This window comes from Typopeltis vanoorti, chromosome 3 (genome assembly GCF_054136105.1).
Source record: "Typopeltis vanoorti isolate ZY-2024b chromosome 3, IOZ_Tvanoo_1.0, whole genome shotgun sequence".
NCBI lineage: Eukaryota > Metazoa > Arthropoda > Arachnida > Uropygi > Thelyphonidae > Typopeltis > Typopeltis vanoorti.
The window spans coordinates 55,507,034-55,523,330 of record NC_143551.1 but is presented as its reverse complement, the minus strand read 5'-3'; the positions used below and the strand labels follow the sequence as shown (position 1 = coordinate 55,523,330).

Below are 16,297 nucleotides of genomic sequence, written 5' to 3'. Positions count from 1 at the left end.
GTTAAATGGCTATGGGGAATTCTCTTCCCACTTCTTGATTTCTATTTTTACAGTGTAGATACACTAGACTCATGGAGACAAATTAATACACATCATATTCACTAAACCTGAATATGATGTGTATTAATTTGCAATTTTTTATTTCTCATTAAAATTGTTAACATTTTAAGCCTCTGTATCAATGCCTATATAAACCACAGTTTTTGAAATTTAGTATCACTGAGTTCAAGGAACAATCAGGCTTATCTTATTCACACTTATCAGTGCCTTAATAAATTTGTCATTGAAAAACAAGCTTATATTTAATGTTTAAATAATTAAAAATAAAACATTGTGATTTAAATAATGTATAATTTATGTTACATTATTTAAATATTAAAAAATATTGCTATAAATGCACATAAATTAGGATGCTGGTACTATATGAGATGTGAGCTGAATGTAATTTCAGATTTTATATGATAAGAAAAAAGTTTGGAAAATACTGCTCTAATTAAATCTAAATAAATCATTCACAGGAGAAGTCAGAAAAAGAAAAAGAAACTTACATCAGCATCTGGTCTCTTCAAAATTTCTTCACATTTCTGGGCATCTCCATTAGCTGAAGCCTTTACTAACTCCTCATTAACATCGCCTGACACATGAGTTTCAAATAGCTTTTTCAGCAGTGCACTAAGACGTTCTAAGAAATTATGCACATAGAATTTTTCTTAATTACAGACATGCTTAATAAGAGACATGGCATTTTTGAAAAATTATTAAAGAATTAGTTTCAAGTAGAAAATATTGTTCTATTTTAACTAATAAGATCATTATCCATGCAATTTGCATGATCTCTGAAAAATTATTACCATTATTATTATATGACATCTGCAAGGAGTCTAAGAACATGGAAGGGCACTCTACAATACTTAAAGCTACCATTTACACACTACATAATTTATACTATGCCATCCACTGCAACCTACACGCTCCACACATGCCATCTACCACCTACCGATAGTATTTTTGTCTGTTAACTATGTATGTTCTCTGAACAATTTGCCTCTATGAAGGATTAAAAAGTTTCCAAGTTTTCCTAGTTTCGAAGGGGAAAACTCTCACTTCCAAGTAAGACTGGCTAACTCACCTTCAACCGAAAAAGTCCATATGAGGATTCCACTCGTAAACACAAGAATTGAACTCAGGTTCTAAATGAATACGACTTTGAATTAAGAGCATCATTAAACAAATGTAGTGGTTCCAATACTGCCAGAAAATTGATGACTAGGCCAGGAAGCAGTATAAAAAGCAGGTTAGGGATTAATAGTCATAGTGAGAAAGGTGAAATCTGACTATGGAAGGGAGTTAGCTGAAAAGGCAAAGTAAAACTCAAGAGAATCTTTTTGCTATAGAGAAGTAAAAAGAAAAAAACAACCATAGAAGAATAATCTTAGTGAATGAAAAAGACTAGAAGGTGTTGGATGCTTCAGAACTAACTGCGCTGTTACATTATCGCTGAAGTATACATCTCTGACAGACCCTATATCTATCCAGGTAGTGAGGCAAAACTAGATGAAAAAGAGGGATAATGAGTTGGTGGTATTAAAACTATTTCAAAAGATTGATTCAAACACAGCAGTTGGGACAGATGATATTGCCATAGGTGTTGAAGGAATGTACAAGAGAATGAGAAAGCCCCTGATTTGATTATTCAACATATGTCTCAATTGATGTAATGAGCACAATTTCTATTCAGCAGAAAGAGGGTAAGACTATTCCATTACACAAGACTGGAGGTACAACCCAAAGCAACTGATTATAGACCATCAACATCCCTGGAGTGGCGATTAAGGTATTTGAGAGGCTAATCAGGAACTATATCCAGATGTGGGTAGATAGCACTTTGAATCTCTACAGACTCTAAGTTTTTCTTTAGCAATTTGCTCATTTTATAACAGAGTGCAGAGTTGGATAAGAGGACCAGATATATGGTGATACTTCTGATTTTTCAGAGGCATTTGACAGGATTCCAGATTGGAAGTTATTAATATACACCAAAACTGATAGTTATATAAAACAGGCTTTACATGCATGGAAGAATAGCTGAATCAAGTATCAGAGAGTAATGTATGGAGGTGTCAAGTTTAAGAGAAGGAGAAGGGTGTCACAGGATTCCGTACTTAGGCCGTTGTTGTTTAACTTAAATATTAATGATATTGGGGTTAGTCTGGATAAATATCTCTCAATGATGTCAAATCAGGAAGAGTAATAAGTCATATTTCCAACAAAGAATCCTTGCAGGCTAACCTCATCCAAATAATTCTATGGACAAATATAATCAGTGTCAGCTGCATTTTAATAGTAATCTGCTACAAGTAGTCAATGAAGCTACAGAGCTGATGGAATTCAGAGAAGTAATGCAACAAATAACTGCAATGTCAAAGAGAGTGCCAACTTATAACAATAAGAAAGCTATTTTCTTACTTTATAAGATTCTGATATGGCTGCATTTTGAATACCATGTGGTCATATATGGTCACCTGCATTCAGAAAATATGAGAAAACAACTGAAAAAATTCAATGAGGTAACCAAGATAACTAGCCTACAGAATCATGAACATGAGGGTATATTGAAGGAAAGGAGCTTTAAAAGTTTGAAGAAGATAGCAGAGAAGCTGTCAGAAACATACAAGTTAGTAAACGGATCTTACAGCATAGAAACAAGTGAGATTTTTCAGCTTAGGTGGAGATAGGCGGCTTCCAGGGTCATCTCTGGAAGCTGACTAAATGTGTAGTTGGGAAGGAAGTACAGGTTCTTCTCGGGGCATGCGGTGAGTGTGTGTGGAAAAGGCTACCATCAAGAGATGTGAGTGCATCGATGGGGAATGTTGGGAGAGATATGATAGGTATTTAGGCACAGGTGACTAAAAAGCCCACACACATACTCAATGGGTCCTTGGAACATCCATCATAATAATAATTCAGTTTTCCTAAATTTTTGTCTACATTCTCCAAGAACTAATTCTGACTTACTAGTCAGAATTTATACTAAAAGCATATATGGATAGGCATAAATAAGTTACATTATCTAATATCACATTTTGGTTTCTGTCCCATTATTTTACTTGAAACTGACTCTTATTAAATTTATCTTTATGTCCATGGTGAATACTATAACTACTATATTTTTCAGGGATCTTTACTCCCTGAAAAATCATTTAAAATATGTATTATTTGGAAAACCATAACCAAATTTATAAATTTCACTTTTCTGAGAGTAACTGGGAATATTAAGTATAAGATAACCACCCCTGAATATTTACATAACAACATCAGAAAATTAACTGTAACACCATATCATCCAAAGTATCAATGTGCTATAGGTTTACAAATGTTCATAGGTGGGAATCTCAATAAAAATAATAATAAATAAATAAATGCACTCTATGCCAGTTACAGTTCTGTAGCTATCTTTGAAAGAGATAGCAAATCATGACTTGAACATACTGCCAAAAGATTTTAAGCACTCAACATTCCTACCAATATCTAAAAATTCGAAGACGATCAAATGTGAAGAGTACAGAACAATCAGTCTGATCAGTCAGATAGCAAAAGTTATGTTATATATCATCCTAGAAAGAAATAAACATAAAATCAAATTGGAAATTAATGAAACACAATCTGGTTTCCAAGAAAATAAAGGAACTAGAGAAGGACTCTCCAACATTAGAACTATTATAGAAAGATATCTGGAGAAGCAGAAAGAAGTCTACTTATGTTTTAATGACTACACAAAGGCCTTTGACAATATACAACATGAACAACTAATCAAACGCATCAGAAATTTAGAAGTAGATGGTAAAGATACCAGATTACTGATAAATCTATATTGAGAGCAAACTGCCTCAATAAAAATATCAGGAGAAATCTCAGAGAAATTCCCAGAAAAGAAGGGTGTCAGACAAGGCTGTGTTCTTTCTCCTATATTGTTTAACCTCTACACTGAAAATATCTTCCAGCAATTAGAAGAATTTAAAGGAGTCAACATAAGAGGCAGGAATATAAACAACTTAAGATATGCAGATAATACAGTACTGCTAGCTGAAAATAAAAAAGATCTTCAAAACCTACTAGAAGAGAAGCTGAAGCTAAGTGAAAAATATGGACTTAATTTCAACTTCAAAAAAACCAAAACCATGCTGGTAACAAGAGAAAAAGGGAAAATACCCGATATAAATATTAAGATCAGAGGAAATACTTTAGATCAAGTAGAGAGTTATATATATTTGGGCCAACTAATTACAGAGAATGGGAAGTATGATAAGGAAATATTAAGAAGAATAGAAATTGCTAGATCAACCTTCATCAACATGAAAAACATTCTGACCTCAAGGGAAATTCACACAAAAACAAGAATTAGGTTGTCCAAATGCTATGTATGGTCAACACTGCTATATGGAGCAGAAACCTGGACAATATCAAAATATTGTGAAAATAAACTAAAAGCCTTTGAGATGTGGATCCTCAGAAGAATTCTTAGAGTCCCATGGACTGCCAAAAAAAACTAATTTAGAAATATTAGAGATGATTGGAGAAGATAGGAATCTGTTGAAAACCATTAAGAAAAGGAACACCACCTACCTTGGTCACATACTAAGACATGAATCCCTACAAAAAAGCACTTCTAGAAGGAATGATACAAGGAAAAAGAAGAGGAGGAAGACAAAGAACAGATTGGATGGGAAATATTGACGAGTCGACCTTTTTGTCCTATGAAGAATGCAAAAGAGAAGCACAAAACCATACATGGTGGAAGCTCATGGTAGTCAACTTCCTGAAAGGAGATGACATCTGACTAGATTAACTTCCCACATTACACCATTTAGTTGCAACATAAAAATATGTTTTGTCTATTTCTTAAAACATGAATTTTTAACCTTTAATTTCATCACAGAATTGCATTTAGCATAAATTTAAAACATTGGGGAACTCCATATAATATAATTCTCAGGCAATTAAAATTGTCATATAAAACTGCTGAAAGTCACAAACCGGGAATTCCCAAAAGAGAATTAAAATAGATCTTCAGTGATAAAATAACTCTGTAAGCTCACTTTATAAACCAAACCAATGAAAATTCAACTACAAAAAAATACAATGGAATATAGTGAAATACAATATTATTCTTCTTACCTCCATTTGATGCACCAGGCAGTGAACCATCAGAAGCAACTTTAGTAACAGCAGCAGGATTGTAAGTCCACGAAGTGCCACATACTTCAACTTTAAGATCATTATCATGATATATTTGTTGGACTCTTCCAATTTTTCCTAATGTCTGAATAACAATACAAGTTATTCTAATTATTCTTAACATAGGTGACTTTTTTTTTTATTTTCTAAAGACATTCTTGTGAATTAACTAGATTATTATAAAGCCTCTTATTATATATTCCTCTTGAATATAATATAGAATTATTTTTTCAGTATTGCAAATACAAAACACTGTTTAACCTTTCCTGTTCATAAATTCTCAGGAGACAGAAGGAACTTTGAAGGTTGTGGTACCATTAGGAAATACTGTAATATATACTGTTTATTGTTATTATTTGTAATGTCTTTACTCTATACTTTAAATACCGTTATTCTAATTAGCTATAAGCTTTCTCTCTCGTAATCTTTCTCATTTACTCTACTGCGTACTATGATTATCCACCCTTCGCACTACGAGTCTTATGCCTAAGATACTAGAAAATTTATTTAATTTAGACTGTGCCACTAATATCATTTAATTAGCATAAAACTCAATAATACAGCCGGCAGATTTCTCTCTCTCTCTAACACAAATTCCTTCAATAAAACTTTACACAAACAGTCGTGGTCTATTCTTTTACTTAACTTTACGCTTCGGCTATCTCACTTAGTTTCCCACTCACAAGTCCATTTATTTTGGAACAGTGCAGTTGTCAAAATAAACAGTCAGTCAGCACTCCTTTAAAAAAAAATCAAAACACATTTTATTTACATTACTATGAAATATACATGAATTAAACAATAGGGAGATTGCTTTCTCTATCCATCTATAAAAATTCTTTAGCACAAATTAGAACCTTTTTACTTCAACATTAATTAATCTCTTTAACTCAAAAACCTATTAACTCTCTGCTTACAAATTCAACTTATACTTATTAAACTCCTAGTTTACTTGCAAAGAGGTTAGAGTTATTTTTACAAATTTGATATCAATTTTCAACATGCCAATTGACTCTCTTAAGGACACTTCTTATCATTATTAAACAAAAATCTTAAACGTCCTTCTATAACAACTATAAGAGGGAATATACAAAAGTGTGTAACTTACAAAGACTCTGTATCGCACATTCAAAGTCTTTCACTAAAAGTTCTATGGCAATTCTTTCATCTCAGATCTCAAGCTTCCTTCAGGAAATTTGGCTTCAGTAGTATCTCACCGGAAAAATAGCGGGCTGTAAACAGCAACCTCTGGTACTCATACAGCTCCGGCAAAATGTTGTTCTCCCACGGCGAAAAGAAAAACTTCCAAGCAAAGCTGCTTCAGGTAATTTACATCGCCTTTTCTCCTCTGCTTTGTCTTTGTCTGCAGTCATCCAGGCATTTTCAGTTAGATTTATCTAACTGAAAATGCCTGGATGACTGCCGTCTCAAGTAGTTTGAACTCCCGCCTCTAAGAAACTGTAATTGCCACCAACTGTCAACCAGGATCCCTCTCTGGCCTGGAAGCTTTTCTCTGGCAATTGGAACTTCTCCTTTCGGCAATTCGAAGTTCTCTCTCTCTCTAAACTGGAACTGGGAAGCCCATCTCTGGCAACTGCTGGAAGCGGGGAGCTCTGTCTGCAGCCTCTGGAAACCCTCTCTCTGGCTTAGAAGTCATCTCTCTCTCTCTCTCTCTCTAGCGACATCTCGAACCAGAAAGCTCCTTATGCTTGGCTCTATCCCTTTTTATTATGCCTTCTCTGAGACCTCGCACGAAGTTTGTAACCCCCAAAGAACTTGGCATAACTCTTTCATCTTCTTTCAAGTTTGGCCTGCTTTCTGTTCTCCTCCGCTTTCTTTTGATTGTAAGTTGCCAGCCATCAGAAAGTTGTTTGAGCCTTTCTGACTGACTTCGGAGGTGTTTACACGCAGAGCTTGTAAGTCTTTCTCATACACAAAAAAAAATCATAAACAACCTTTCTTATGTAGTCATGTAGAGCAATTACATAAAGTTCCGGCAGCAAAACATTGCCTTGTTTTCTAACACTCTGAAATATTCTTATTATGAGTATATACAGTTAACTTCCAAAGGGTTATTTAAAAAAATATCTAGTACAAAATATACAGAGACAAACAAGTTATTTTTACAACATTCTCATGGGACTTGACCTCTGTAATAAATCGATGTAAAGTGCTACATCGAGATTTTACAATACATATCAGAGGCTGTTCTAAAAAACACCACTAAAAGAAATGAATAAAAAAAAAAGGGGGGGGGTTATATAATAAATTCTGAAGTTAATATAATCAGTTTAGAAGAAAATAGAGAATTACTAATGCCAATCAGGATAAATATGGAAATATATTCAAATAAAATGTTTTCATTATCTTGGCAACTCGTTTTAAAACAAGCTGCCACGTGAGCTTTCCGAGCTAAACCTTCTCTTCTCATTATAGTGAAGAATTTATGGCGACACAAACACACGCTGGAGTAGTTACTACTTATAATTCAGAAAATAACATTTGATGTTTCAACCTCTTAAGTCGAGGTCTTCATCAGGAAGACATACATATGCACAAGCTACATGATACTACACAAAAGTAAGATAAATCTAACTGTTTTGGTAATCATTTACCCTAGCCTGACCTCTAATAGAAAAAAAAATTATAATTCAAAAAAAAAAAAAATAGATAAAATATATATAAAAATATAAATTAACAAAATAAAATAAATTTTATACACATCAGTACACTAATATACAGATAATAGAGAGAGAGATACTTTAAATAAATAAAAATAAAGTTTTATAGCAGAACTACATTAAACACATCTCTATAGTTCTCTTGTATTACAGTTCATTGTATTCACAGGCCTTTTTAAATTTGTGCTCATGCCACATTTTGGTATGATGTAATGAACATTCCTTTCAACAGACCTTTCAACTTCCTTTGAACAGACTAGTTAATTCTATTTAGAGTATTCAGGGCATGATCAGTAAGGCTAGATGTGTCATTTACATTCCTTTTTTTGGATTGAATTTGTTTTGGAATTGGACAGCCCTGATTATCATCTAGCCAATAAACTGGCGTCATTGCTCAAGGAGTTGGTAAGTCATTCCCTGTGTGATAAGGACATCACACTTGATGAAAGTGATTTTTTAGTTAGTTTTGGCATGTCTGTCCTTTTCACTCCCAATCAGTGATACAATTCTTCTTTTACAGAACGAATTCCTGCCAATATCATGGCACACTTTGCCCATATATTATGTTCTGGCTATTTGTGTTGCAAAATACTTTTTTACCTGAAAAAAGAAGGCATAGCCATAGGCTTGCCATTACCCCCCCCCCATTTTCATCCTGCTCAATAAATAGAGACTGCTTAATATTTCAAATCACCTTTGTACTCTTGTACTGAAACAACATGAAGATATTACTATTAAGAATAACACAATCAGTGAGACTTGCTTAATTCCTGAATCTTTTCTCCAAGTGAATTTGTAAGCATCCTGATGTTGAAGCATGCTATCATATTAATAATGGCTATTTTGACCTGAACAGAAATCCAACAGGTATTTTCCATTAGCTCTGCTCTTTTTTCTAAATTTTTTGAAGCATTTCTATATGTCTCATATTCATTTCCCACTCTGCTATTTTAATCGGGCCAAGCATTTTCTTTTTCTTTATGTGAGCTCCTTATCTAATGACTTGAAAAATTCCTCTATACTTCATTAGTAGGACCTTCTGTTGGCCCATAAGCACAAAGAAATCTCATCTAATTCTGTTTTCATGTCTGACCAAATAACTCTACTTGAAATTGCTTGCCATTCAAGAAGATTATCTTCATGTTTAGTGTTTGATACCAGAACAACTCTTTCCTTTCTCTGATCATTAATGCTTCAATATAACAACTTGTGGTTATTTTTTTGACAAATCCACAAAAAAGTTTTGTTCTTCTTTGTTTTAGTAAAAATTCAATTATGCCAACATAGTGTTTCTCAAATTCTTCTGTCAGTTCTGCTTTTCTCATTGATACTTCTTACAATGAAAATGCCTATTTTCAATTTTTCTGACACTGAGTTTGAGTACCTGACCTTTCAGTAGAAATCCAAACTCAACACCAGCAGAAGCACAGGCACCAATGTAGAAGTAATGATTACTCAGGTTGAAAAGATAAACTTCTTTTCTTATATCACCAAATGTCAGCTGATTTATGTCATATAGTATTTTCTGTTTTAGTAAAAGGACTATATGCATAGATTGAAATTCTGTATTGTAGACAACAGAATAAAGCTGATATGATAGGAAGTCAGCTGAATAAATTTATATGGAATAAGAAAGAAATTTGTCAAAACATTAAATTAACTGTAAACAAGACATTGTTCAAACCAATTTTTAACTTACAGATCTGAGACCTGGGTTAGAAATAAAACACTTGATCAAAGACTGGAGACCACAGATATAAGAGTTCTAAGAAAGATTAGTGCAGTGAACAGATGGCATCAATAGCAGTATCATATTAAAAATGAGGATATTAGTAAAGAACTTGCCATTGTTAGCATTCAGAAATGTGTTAGCAGAGCTAAGTGTTCTTTGCCAGGTTGGCAGAAAAAAGAACCAGAGGAAGGCCAAGATATAGATGGATTCATACAGTAAAAAGTGCCTTACAAGACAGAAATATTAGATCTGATAATGTTGGAGTCTTGACAGGTAACATTAATTTGGAGGAAAATTGTTGATTGGAAGTTAGTAATGGTGTAAATTTTCATGTAGTACTATTATAATATCCTGTACACACCCTGTGGGTACACACACCAGGAATTTGATGATGATAATGTAATTCTGTACTGGTTTGGCGATACACATGATACTCTCGCTATAGCAAATTCATATGAACTGAACCACAGAAATAGTTTGTTATTGTGGATAGTATGCTCAAGCGAAATTCCTTATAATGGCATTGTGCCTGTAAAGTTTTGTTTGAGAGTTTTTGCAGTTTGCTGGAGCGATTCAACTGTACTGTGTTAGTCACTGATCAGTAAAGTTTGCCTAGAAGTTTTATCATTTATTCAAATGACTAAATACATGGTATTGATTTTTCTCTAGCTTTTCAGTTAGAGAATATGTTTGTTATCTATGGACATTTTCATTTGGAAAATTAGATTGCTCACTGAGTGGTTAGCATATCTGCTCTCCAGCCAAGAGGCTGTGGGTTCAAATCCCAACCAAGGCATGAATGTTTGTGATTGTCCTACTAACTTTTTGGGGAAAGGGCATCTGTGACCATACCACCTCTTCTAGCAGAAAGCTTCACTCACAAAACTCAATGAGGTAAGAGAGTGACCCTATGCACATCAAAAATGACATTGTATGTGAATAACTAACTAAAACTTCATAATACTGGATATGCTTTCTGAAATCGTTAGTTCCTCAAGAAATGATGCTTTGAAGATCACTTTGAGATTGATAATCAGTTGTGGTTATGAGTTGAGCATTTAATTGTATAAGATATTTCTTTCATAAGGTGATGTTACAGTGCCAGTATAAGAACAAGTCATGGTTAAGTTTCATTTCCTACAATTGACACTTTCTCCAACTCTTTTTTTGCAATCTTAACACATGGCAAAAGGAGTTCTGTATTCTTAACATTGCCTGCAAACATTCAGTTTGTTCATGAGGAGATTTCAACCAAGACTATATTGGCAAGATCAACACACACACACACACAAATAATAAAAAGTTTTACATATATATATATATATATATTCTTACTGGAGTCATAGCCTCAGCCCATTCTCCATGTCCTCTCTGGAGGATTTTTATGCGTTCCAAATCACTACATATTTGTACTAAATCTCCTACAGCAAACTGCTGAGTAGAATTAGTATCTCCACTTGCAGCTGCAGAGGTAGGAGGTGCAGAATTCACTTTGGTGAGGACGGCAGGATTAAATGTCCACCTAAAAAACAGAAAAGCATGAAAGTAGGTTATAATTTTGTTTCTAACAAGAAATCATACCAACATATATAAACAAAAGGTTCCAAAACATTTTATAACTCTCTCTCATGCAATTAATAAAACGTGTGTGCATGCGCATATATATGTATATATATATATGTGTATATGTATATATATATCAGGAGTGAATATTCCGGGTGTACTAGATATGCAGTGCACACCCACATGATAGCAATATCACTAATATTATAATTTTGCATTTATTTCTGTTCAAGACTCTCCCCTAATTGTTTCCTGGCTTCACTTGAAAAATATGATTAAACACAATATATTGATGCTTCACGAAGAGGACACTTTTCGACACATAAATATTGCATCACATTCACATTAATAGTCAGGTGTGCAGTCACAAATACTGACACCTTTCAGCCCTTTAAACAGATATGTAGATGGTGCAGTGTGTCAAATTCTTAGCATTCCAGTGGTTTTAAATGGCCCAGAAGGCAAGGTAGGATAGGATGCATGCTGAGACAATAGCACCCAGAAATCAGTGGCTGTGAGTGGTTACCTCAACCAATCCAACTGAATGTTGTCATTTGTCATGAGTTGATGTTTTTGCTTTCTGAGTTTCATCTGTTTTACATGCGTGGAGTGTGAAAACTGACTGTTTATGACACCGATATAGACAAGTTTCTAATATATATATATATATATATATATATATATATATATATATATATATATATATATATATATTTATAATTTCTATAAATAATTTATAACTTTTTTGTCCATATTTACAATGGAAAACAGTGTTGACGATCTACAGAATGTCCTGTTTTCTGCCAGAGCTTTGGTGAACTGTATGATTACAGTCAAATGAAGTTGGAACTTATGTATAATAAGTAAAACGAGTTATTTCAGCCTTTCTTTGGTTCAATCTGGAAAAATAAATTCTCAAGTGATTGCTATTTCCAATTTCTGTGCGTATTTATATTGCTGTATTTAAAAATTGTATCAAAATTCAAATCATCCGTGTTTCACTCTAGTATTTGCCAATGATAACCTAATCCCACCATGAAGCATAAAACCTTTTGTGCTTCTTACATCAAAGGCATAATTAATGTTCATTTGACATTATGTTTTCCATATTTAAAATTATATTAATTGATAAATTAAAGTATTCAAAGTTATCCTACAATTAATTGCATTTGGACCAATTAAGCTGATGTGCTGTGCACTCTAAAAACTTTCATACATCAATACAAATGATGCAATCATATGGTCAAATTGATGTGAATTTTGTAGTGCAGATCATAAGCCACATGACAGTACACCCAACCTAAATAGACACATGACAACACTGATACATACACTTTTTATTAATATATACATATTTACCATCCCTAATCTCAGAAAGCAATTACTATCAATCTAAATGAAGTTTTTTCCTCGTATCCCTTATTAAGAGTTGTAATGAGAGATTTGAGTTCTGCTGTCCTACTTTATTTATTCGTATGGAGTTTCCTCCTTTCCTCCCCGTCCCCATTGGGGCAAGTTGAGCCCCCCTCATGGGGGGTTAAGTATTTATGGCTGTAGATCCGTGTGTGTGTGTGTGTTCACGGGGCTGGTTTGCCTGCTTGCAGGATGAAAAACGCCAGATAAACTGGCAGAAAAAAACCCTACTGCCTGTGCCCAAGACTGGCTAACTTGGCAATGGCTGAGGAAGATCCTCAAATTTCTCACGTCTTCGATGAGAATCAAACCTGGGCCACCGTCCCAAGTCATATGGTTGAGAAGCGCACAGCCACTAGGCTTACCGCGCGGACTGCTATCCTACTGATATCCAATGATCGGTGATTTCTGTGCAAAAATAATTCTAAAACTTGGTATATGTTATTATTGTAATATTAAATTGCTAAAACCTTCAACAATCATCTGAATCACAAATTGTGGACAAAAGAAGAGAAAAAAAAAAATCATACTAATGAATCTACAACAACAACAAATTATGCTCATTTTATTTTGAAATTTTTTTTTAAAAAACTACAGAATGCTATCTCAAAATTATAGCAGTGGTTTAAGAGATGCTGCATCAACATCAATGCAGACAACAGTGTCGCTGTTCTCTTTATGAAGAAACAGCCCCCCTCCCTCAAGGTGAGGTCATCATGTTTAACACCACCATCCCATGGTAGCCAGTCGCCAAATACTTAGGAATACAGCTAGACCATGGTCTCTGCTTTACATCCCATGTAGATTATGCCTGCTTAAAAGCAAACAAAGCAATGGAACAACTTTACCCATTACTAAACCGACACAATCAGCTAGGCATGGAAAATAAGCTGCTCCTATACAAAGCAATGATCAGACCTATACTGATGTATGGATTGCCAAGTTGGAGACACAACACAGTAGACTAAAACATCAAAAAAAAAAAAAAAACATAAACCATACAAAACAATTACATCCGCATTGCAATCAATGCTCGAATGTTCATGAGGAATGCACAGTTTCATCAAGAAGCCAATATCCCAGATATTGCAACCTTCCTGTGTGAAATGGCTGCAAAATTTTTTGCAAATGCAGCCACCCACTTTAACCCATTAATCTGCCAGGCAGTCAACTACAACAAACACTTGCCTTCAAGACACAAATATCCCAAACTGCACTGCAGATTTAAGTATGAAATGCATTGTAATCAGTCCACAATGGGTTAGCCAAGTGTTCACTAAACAAACTAATTTACATTTTTTTCTTTCAGAAACCGATAAAAGAATAAATAACAAGCATATGTCAAGACCATCTTGCTAGAAGCATTATCATTAAGAAACTAGGGCAAATAGCAAAAAAAGTCAGATACCAAAGAAACTCCAAATCAACATCAGAAATTCAAGACAAGCACCATCAACATAAAAAATACTTTGTCATAGTTGGTGTTACTGAAATAAAGAAAACAAAACAAATGAGATTCTTCTAATAGCAACAAATAAAGATTCAGGGAAAATGATAATGATAATCAGGGAAAAGAAGGAATACCTATAGTACTCAATATTAAACATGAAGTAATTGTCTTAAATGACAGGAAATTTCAAGTATAGTGATGTGGAAAACATTATAATGGGAAATTGGACAACAAGACATATTTGTACCTATGATTACATAGCAGGTTCTCATAAGGAAGAAGTGGAGGAATTTTGAGTCAATAGTCTATAAGCTAACATAAAGAAAAGGAAAATGCTGATTTCTGCTGAAGAAATGAAGAAAGCATATTGAAAGTTCCTAACAAGTAAGTCAATGTGTGCTCTGAGAGAACACAGAGAAAAATGAGGAAGTAAATCAATGTGTAAAAGTAGCAAAACAATCATCATCATGGAAGACTTTGGTAAGAATATAGAAGAAAACAACAGAAAGGTAGCAAAATGCTAGGAAGAAAAAAAAAAGCTGGAAATAGAGGAAAGGGAACTGTAAAAGGAATCAGAGATGACAAAAGTGACATGAAAAATCTACACAAAACATGTATATGACAGCAAAAATATTATTAATAATCCCAATTATTTTGTTTTATGCACAGTAAAACTTCATTAGAACAATAATGGAAATTTGAATACAAAAGAATGGAACGAATAGCCTGTGTAGCTCAGTGAATGTGGCGTTTGCACACCACGGCGCTTGGCCGCACGAAGGAAGACTTGGTTTCGAGTCTAGTCAGCGACTAGAGGAAATTTTTCTAAGCCTTTTTTCGACCGGTTCCCGAGTTAGTCGATCTCTGGCACGGGCAAGCGGGTTTTTCATCCCGTAAACTCAAGAAAATCGACCGTAGAACCCACATTATTTTTTTCAGACATTAAATATATTATGTTAGGGACCATGAGATGGCGGCACATTTGAGCTGTCTCTCTCTTCACTGTGTACTGCTTAATTAGTGATAGCCTTGGGCCATCTATCTCTGATTGGTACCAGTGGAGATTGAACTGCCCACTCAGTCTCCAAAAGTTAGATAGGGCTAAATGGCCTCGCCTACTCCCGTATATGGGAATAAAATATTTTTTTTTTATTTTAAGAATGGAATGCCATATGCGTTACAATAGAATCTTTGTAAACATGTAGTCGCATGGCAGCTAGGATAAAACACTATTGGGATAGAGTATGCATATACATATTAAAATTATTTAATGCAATTAAAGATATTAATTTCTCAAACAGTTGGAACAAAAAGACAGTCATTATGATTTAAGGTCAATTTCATAAAGCTTCAGTACTTTATTTGAATAAATATTCCTGAAATTTCATCAAAATCTTTACCATACATTCAAAAATTTTTCCTCTGGAGGATTTTGAGGAAATCCAGTGATGTTATGTATAATTCTTGGGTTTTAACCATTTAATACAGTCATTTGTTTGATAGTTTCCAATTCTGAGACTCTTCAGAGAAGCAATTTTATGTGCTCTATATACCCTTCTTTTTTTTTAATTCTGTATTTTCCAGAATTTTGAGGAGAAAAAAAAAAGAGAGAGAGTAAAATCAAAGAGAGGATCATCATAAGAAGTATCAACAAAAAACAAGTTGAACTGACAGAAAAACTAAAGAAGCACCACATATACATAACTTGTGTTAATAAGACAAAAAAAAAAAAGACTAAAACAGGTAAGAGACTGAGATAAATGATAAATATAAGACTTTATATTCAGGCAACAGTGATCAAGGAAAGGAAGGAATAGAGATAGCATTCAATAACAAATATGAAGATAAATTTCTGAAGCAATTTCAAGTATAGGTTATGTGGACAATGAAACTTATTTATGCCTACAGTCCCAAAGAATGTTCTCCTAAGGAAGATATGCATTTGAGATATGCAATGATTTGAGTCACCAGAGAAAGCAGCTGACAAAAAAAAAAAAAAAAAAAGAAAGAAAGAAAAGCTGGTCCCTTAGGAAATGAATGCTAGATATATAAAAATGTGGGAAAAAGAGCAAAGGTAATAATAATGGTAAATGCCAGCAGGCACTTACCATTATTATTGCAATTTCTGTCCATCAGTACTTCTGTTTGTCTTTCTCTCATCAAGATAGTTAGTGCAACATCGCCTAAAGATAAAGCTAACCTATGGCTTCATTCTTTTCATCC

The 16,297-nt window shown here is 33.9% G+C and overlaps 1 protein-coding gene across 1 annotated transcript in view; it reads right to left on the bottom strand.

The window, feature by feature from the left end:
- Nucleotides 1-16,297, bottom strand: part of mib1 (E3 ubiquitin-protein ligase mind bomb 1) — a 515,003-nt gene that overhangs the window by 413,289 nt on the left and 85,417 nt on the right. Inside the window, exons 7-9 of the mRNA XM_090415624.1 lie at nucleotides 10,984-11,170; nucleotides 5,176-5,320; nucleotides 549-682 (exon numbers count right to left, since the gene is read on the bottom strand). Of these exons, the coding sequence (XP_090271750.1) occupies nucleotides 549-682; nucleotides 5,176-5,320; nucleotides 10,984-11,170 (466 nt within the window). The remainder of the gene's footprint in view (nucleotides 1-548; nucleotides 683-5,175; nucleotides 5,321-10,983; nucleotides 11,171-16,297) is intronic.